Source organism: Pteropus vampyrus, unplaced genomic scaffold, assembly GCF_000151845.1.
Source record: "Pteropus vampyrus isolate Shadow unplaced genomic scaffold, Pvam_2.0 Scaffold8, whole genome shotgun sequence".
NCBI classification, from domain to species: domain Eukaryota; kingdom Metazoa; phylum Chordata; class Mammalia; order Chiroptera; family Pteropodidae; genus Pteropus; species Pteropus vampyrus.
Genome location: NW_011888789.1, coordinates 11,928,335 through 11,934,775, shown reverse-complemented (window position 1 = coordinate 11,934,775; position 6,441 = coordinate 11,928,335). Strand labels below are relative to the sequence as shown.

At 34.2% G+C, this 6,441-nt stretch overlaps 1 protein-coding gene across 5 annotated transcripts in view; it reads right to left on the bottom strand.

Moving 5' to 3' along the window:
• Nucleotides 1-6,441, bottom strand: part of DDHD2 (DDHD domain containing 2) — a 73,976-nt gene that overhangs the window by 37,502 nt on the left and 30,033 nt on the right. For 4 of the 5 annotated variants that reach the window (XR_002783548.1, XM_011372309.2, XM_011372317.2 and 1 more), the window contains exons 2-4: nt 5,236-5,490; nt 4,534-4,788; nt 3,543-3,777 (exon numbers count right to left, since the gene is read on the bottom strand). Coding sequence is in view for 4 of the 5 variants with exons in the window: in XM_011372309.2 (XP_011370611.2) it covers nt 3,543-3,777; nt 4,534-4,788; nt 5,236-5,490 (745 nt within the window). In the remaining variant the exon portion in view is untranslated. The remainder of the gene's footprint in view (nt 1-3,542; nt 3,778-4,533; nt 4,789-5,235; nt 5,491-6,441) is intronic. The other variant, XM_023538514.1, reaches the window with a different exon arrangement.

The following is a 6,441-nucleotide window of genomic DNA, read 5'->3' as shown; positions in this document are numbered from 1 at the left end:
CTAAACCTTCATCTTCTAAATAGAAAATCAGTAGAAATGACCTAAAATTGATAAATCAAGAAGAAGCAATATAACTGTGCTATTGAAAAATATGGGGACAATTTTTTTAAAAACTCAAATGAAAGTGTTTGCTTTTGCAGATTTAAAAATAGGAGTGGGAGCAGGAGAATGATCCTTTAAACTCATAACTTTTTTAAAAAAGAAAGATGCAAAAAGAAAAATTCCAGTCATCAACTATCTATGCCCCCAAAATATTTTTTAAATGCCAATGCAATCCATATTCTTACACTTTTTAAAAAATCTGCATAACTTTAATGTATTATATTAACCAACTAAAGAATTGTTTTTGAAACTCTATTTAAAAGCATTTCAAAGAATTCCAAAACATACCAACAATGTAAAGACAAGCATAACCCCATCCCCCAGATAGTTCATTATTTGTCTAAGTATTCATATTGCATTTATATTTGGAACAATAGTGGCTTATTATAAAAAAGACATAGTTGTGTTTAACATGCCAGGTCTGGGTAACCATTCAAGATTTTGACAAAAATTACCCCAAAGTAATATAAATTTAGGCACTTAAAAAGGCCAGATGTGAAGTTTTAAGAAAATTTTGAATTCAGTCTGGAGTCAATATTTATTAAAAAACTGAACCAAATCCATAAATCATAAATACTACTTTCCTTCATAAATTCATTATATTTTCTGAAACACATTACCGATTTAGTTTTCCTTTCTTTGATATTGGTATTTGGAATCATTTTAATATAGTTTACAGCTTTAAGTTCTACTTAACCTGAATATCTTATTACAATTAAAAATATAAATCCAGAAGCGATAACCTTTCCTTACAGAAGAACCCAATTAATAAATGTAGAAAGAATGAGAGAAATAGAAAATCATCATTAGAACACCAAGTAGTAACTGACACAGCAAGAACTGCCAATGAATACGAAATGAGTTTAAGCAGAAACGGGACATTTGCATAGTCTCAAAGTATCTCTAGCAAATATTCAGTCATCACAAAGGAAACAGAGTAATTTTCAGTAGAGGATCCTAGCAGACACCACTGTAGATAGTGATTAAGATTAACAACACCAGAAATACATTACAACATCAGGTGTTATAATATATTATCACAGATTGGAGGACACTAGAGAGACATGACTAGATGCAAGGTGGGATCCTGCACTGGAACCTGGAACAGTAAGTAAAAGGACATTAGTGAAAAGACTAAGAAAATTTCTACTTTTTAAATTCTCTACTTTAGTTAATAGTATTGTACATCAAGGCTAATTTCTTAATTTGACAAATGTTCTATGGTTATGTAAGATGTTAACAGAAGGGGAATTTGAAAGAAAAGTATACAGAAACTATTTTTACAGCTCTTCAGGTGGTCTAAAATTATCTCAAATTTTTTAAAAAACTTAAGAAAACACACATATATGTATATAGGTTCATAATCTCCTGTGTATATATATATAAATCAAGACAATGGAAACTGGTATCTTGGGCACTCAGTTAAATAGCAGTGTTCTCTCCTGACAATTAGTAATTGTCTCACTGGTTTATGTTAACTTAACTTTAAGGGTATCCCCCTTCTAAATTTTTAGTATCAAGTACTATTTTCTAATATTCATAGAAAAGCCTTCTTTTTTTTTTTTAACATTCCTATATTAGGCCAAAAATTAAAATCCTAGAATAACATTATTACCATATTATCTCATAAAATCACTAACCTCAACCATAAGACCCAGCCAATATTTTTCCTCCATTTGTTCTCTGTTCTCATCATAATGTTTGTATTAGTTTTGTTTTTTCAATAAGGAGAGATGACTGATCAATTTATTATTACTAATAGACTTGTCAGTCAAAAAAAAAACATTTATCATTTGGCTATCTTATTAAGCAACAAGCTATTTTTCCAGTAACAGATACTGTATACTACAACTCACTTCAGGTGTAAAAAGTAAGTTATTTACATAACTCTCTTCTATCCAATAGCATAGAGCTACCCAAGTAAGCCCAGCTAAGATCCTTTCAATAACTCTTCCTTAAATTTGGCTCTAAAATGACTCTCATTGGTAATAAAAATCTTTTTATAAAACACACAATAATTTCTATGCAATTTATTCTAGGGCAATAAACATCAAATCTACCTTTAAAAGAAAAAAATAATTTCCTGCTCTAGCTATGGCTGTTTTATTCCCTGAGCATGAATTCTCTTTTACCCTCATTGTTTGGACTATAAACTGAGCTGCAATCTGCTCATAGGGATTTTGACAATGAAAACTAATATTTTGGATGCAGAATAGCATTTCCAAATAGTCGTATTTATTACTTTTACAGTTATTATTTCTATCCACTGTGGCATTTAATTTTTCATCTGTTATCTTTCACAATGCTCGGTATGGAAGCAGCACTAGTGAAAAGATAATTAAGGGGAAAAAATTTTTTAAGTGGATCTTTATCCAAATATAATAAAAGAGCAAAAAAGAAAAATGGCCACAAACATTTTCATTCTTATGCCCATGCCATTTCCAAATTCGCCTTCCACTATTAACATGAAAAGTAGAAGTGGTAAAACTCTAACCTAATGAACTATACAGAAAAGGAGGCAATTTACCTCAGGAACTCACTACACACTGCAATATATTCAAGTGGTGAAAAGATATAAATTCATTCAGAAATGCCATACTATCTGGCTGTCAATATAGCCTCTTGAATAATTATATTAAACATATTACTACAAAATGTACCAAGAAGTAGAGAATAATACTATATTTGTGAACTGCAAATAACAAAACAAAACAGGTTCAACAAGGCTAAGTCCAAGCTGTAATTACACAGGAAGTATATGCTGAAAGCAGTCACAATGTACAAAAATGTGACAAATAATCCAGGTGTTTTAAAAAACAGAGCCTGTTTGTTTCAGATTATATCCAGTCTCATATGGTAGGTTTCTGATAAGCCTGTTACATAAAGTGTATTTCCCTCCTGCTGATAAGAAGCAGCTTGCAGATAACCATAAATTTCTTAAGGAATGAATCTACTTGGCAATATTGATAGTTCCATAGTTTCCTATTACATTCATTGGTCTGAAAGCTGAAAACAACTCATAATAAAAATGTTCCAAGTCCTTTACCAGTTTTTCAAGTTTTAAATCACAGGAAAGTTGGAATGTATTGCTTCTTGTCATCAACAGGCATTTCAAAAAGAGGGTAATTAACCAAAACCAAGAGTCCTTTGGTCAAGTTAGTAGCAGGCTTCCCTTTGTTCTAAATCCTTTCATAATCCTTTTTTTTCCAATTTTTCTAGTATGGCCTGGATTTTACAAACAGCCTCTTTCCTGGCCTGCCGGACAGAGTCCTGGCCCCCAGTTTCAACTGAATCCAGTTCCAAAAGTTCCTTGGTTAGCATCTCTTCCAGAAGCCAGTATGCTTTGTCTGTCTTTTTTCCTATGAATTCTTCTACTTCTTGCTCAAGATACTGAACCTTCTCCAGCACATGTATGATTTTTTTAATACTTGGGGGAGTACCTTCATCTGAAGATAAACACTCTTCAGGAAGATTATTACTTTGCTCTTGATTGCTGGCATGTTCATTGGTGGCATTACCATAAAGCTGAGGCTCAGCACTATATTGGACTTGAGAATCCAAAAGATCTGAATTATCACTGTTCATTGTTCCCGAGGACTCATACTGATGGACATTGGAAGGAAAGCTGTGCCGGTTCATGCCTTGATCTGATTGGCTATAGGGGTATGAGGAATCCTTGGAATGGAAAGCAGAGAGGGAACAAGAAGCTGTTTTAATAGGAATCCAACAACATCAAATTTATTAGCCCACATCTTTCACCTGAGCAGGAAGATACATGAAAAGATTCCCCACCAGTAAAACTTGACCTCCCTCCTTAATGATTTGAGAAAAACACAGCCTTAAAAAGATAAAAGGGAGTATCCTGACAAGTAAAAGGCAGAGAATTCCTGAGTATAATGGTTGGAACCCTCCCTGAGTCAGGTCATCATCATGAACACCTCATAATCTATCCTTACCACCTCACAATCTATTCAGTGACTTAATAAATAGGAATTAGATAGTTTTTCCCATGAAGAGTTAAAACCTTAAGACAGGTCATGAAAAGTAACCTAGCCACAAGCAAAGGATGTTCAAGTCTTTGGTTTAAACCATACAATTTTGCATTGGTTTTGTCTTCTGTCTATAGATTGAGGTAATAAATACAAAATTTCTGATTTTGTTCAACATTCAGATAATATTTTGACAAACAATAAAAGAACGTTTTTTTTTTGTCTTTTAAAAAGAGGATGTAAATCTAAAACTGCTCTAAAAAAAATAGTCTTTTTTTTTTTTTTAAATAAAAATAAAAATAAAATTGGCTATATAAGGCTAAAGGCAGTAGTCACCAACATTTTGTAATTAGTCCCCATTTAACATAGACCAATCCAGAAAAATACCATGTTGTATTCTCAATTATCCAAACCTCAAAAGAACATTTAGAAGGTCTCCTACCTTGGGCTGCTGGGTTGGTGGTGAAGAAGGTGGCTGAGGAGAGCCACTGGTAGGCCATGATGAAGTACTTTCACTCAGGTAGAGATTCCCAGGTGGTGCTGAGGGCGCAGCTGAAGGCCAGGGATAACGGGTTCCCATTCCATAAGCACCAGGAGAAGCCCATGAGTCCTCTTGTGGTCGTACAGATGGTCCTGGTTGTGGAATACTACGATTACCATCCCCATAAGGATAATGGGGCAGGGTTGTTCCAGGGTTCTAGGTTGAGAGGAAGGAAATATGCCGGTCATTGCTAAAAAAAAAAAATACCTTAAAAAATACCTTAAAGAAGTAATAAAAATGTTCTAGTATAAACAGATGCAGAGATGCTTCCTCTCTGCTTAACAGAGTACTTTAGCTTATACTGGGCTAAACTGTAGCATCTCTGATCAGTTAAAGCAATTTCTCCAAGCCTAAAAAAGCTTGGTTCTAAAGATACCAGGGGCAGATTTGATGATGATCAAACTCAGAAGGAATGGACCTAAAATTCAATGGCTGAAGCACGGCATAAGTCTGTCCCATAGATACTCTAAATAAGCAGACCCATATGTTATAAGGAGGCACAAATGAAGATATATTAGAACTCCTCTTAAAGTGAACAGAGAAATAAACATGGTATCATTCATAGAATACTAAAAAATATAAACCCAACAGAAAAATGCTCACCTGTGAAGTAGGATATCCTGAAACCTGCCCCCTAAGAGGAGGTGCTTCAGTCTGGCAGTCCTGCTGAGGATACATCCAAGCAGAGACTGGGGCTGGGCTGTTGCCAGGTGAGCGGTAAGTGCCTGGAACCTCTGTGGAGTAATTGGTCTGAGTATATCCAGGTGTGTAATAAGCCCCAGTGTATGAGGCAGTATTGGCCCCAGGGCCAGTGGGGTATGGTGAGCCATATGCACCATTTGTATAAGAATTCAAACTCTGTAAAAAAGCAAAGTTGAGACAAAAAAAGATGAACAGAAGAGTTGAAATGCCCTGACTTAATGCCCAACTTTGAAAACTCTGGGAAGAGATCAGTAACTAATGAAAATATGAACTACTAAGCAACCTTTGAAGCATTCTTTCTCTCATATATTATAATCACATGCCATATATTAAACTCAGATTTTCACTAGAGTCTGTATCATAAAAACAGGAAAGCATATTGTGATGGAACACCTTAGAGCAGTGCCTCCATTCCAAACATTTCTATAAGTATACCTAACATTTATACCGAACAGCGAAGAACTCATACCCACAAACTGGGGAGGGAATTCTGGGAAAGCTGGGAGAGTGGCTAGAGAAAGAAGAAAATAATCATTATAAAATAGAAAGAAAAAAAGACTACACAGACAGACCTAGCTAGGCCAGATGCTATATATATAACTGCTGTGAGCATTAGTTTCTCTATAAGACTAGAGATCATATACTTATCTTGCAGGGTTATTGTGAAAATTAAATGAGATTTCATATATAAAATGCTTAGCATAGTGTCTGGTACATAGTGTAGTCAATAAAAGGTAATTATTTTTAATATCATTGTTGTTGGTATCACTGTGGCAAGGTCAAGAAATGAACTCAGATCTGACTCCAAAGCTCATGTTCTTTGTATTATCCCCCTCTGCTTCCCAAATAACAGCAGACGAGACATATTGCTTATTGTAGTTTTAAATGACCTATCTAGACTATTATTGACACTCAAAATCCTGTTTACTAATCCAAACAAAATTAAATTTAAACTCTAAATCTAAATGATTCAAATAATTTCCACTTTACCTTTTAAAAATGGTTAAAACATAGAATCAAGTTTTCTAGTACTCATCTTTCTCTCTAAGACTAAGATTAAGATTAAGGCATAATTTTTCCCACCTTAGATAGAAGAATCCTGTGATG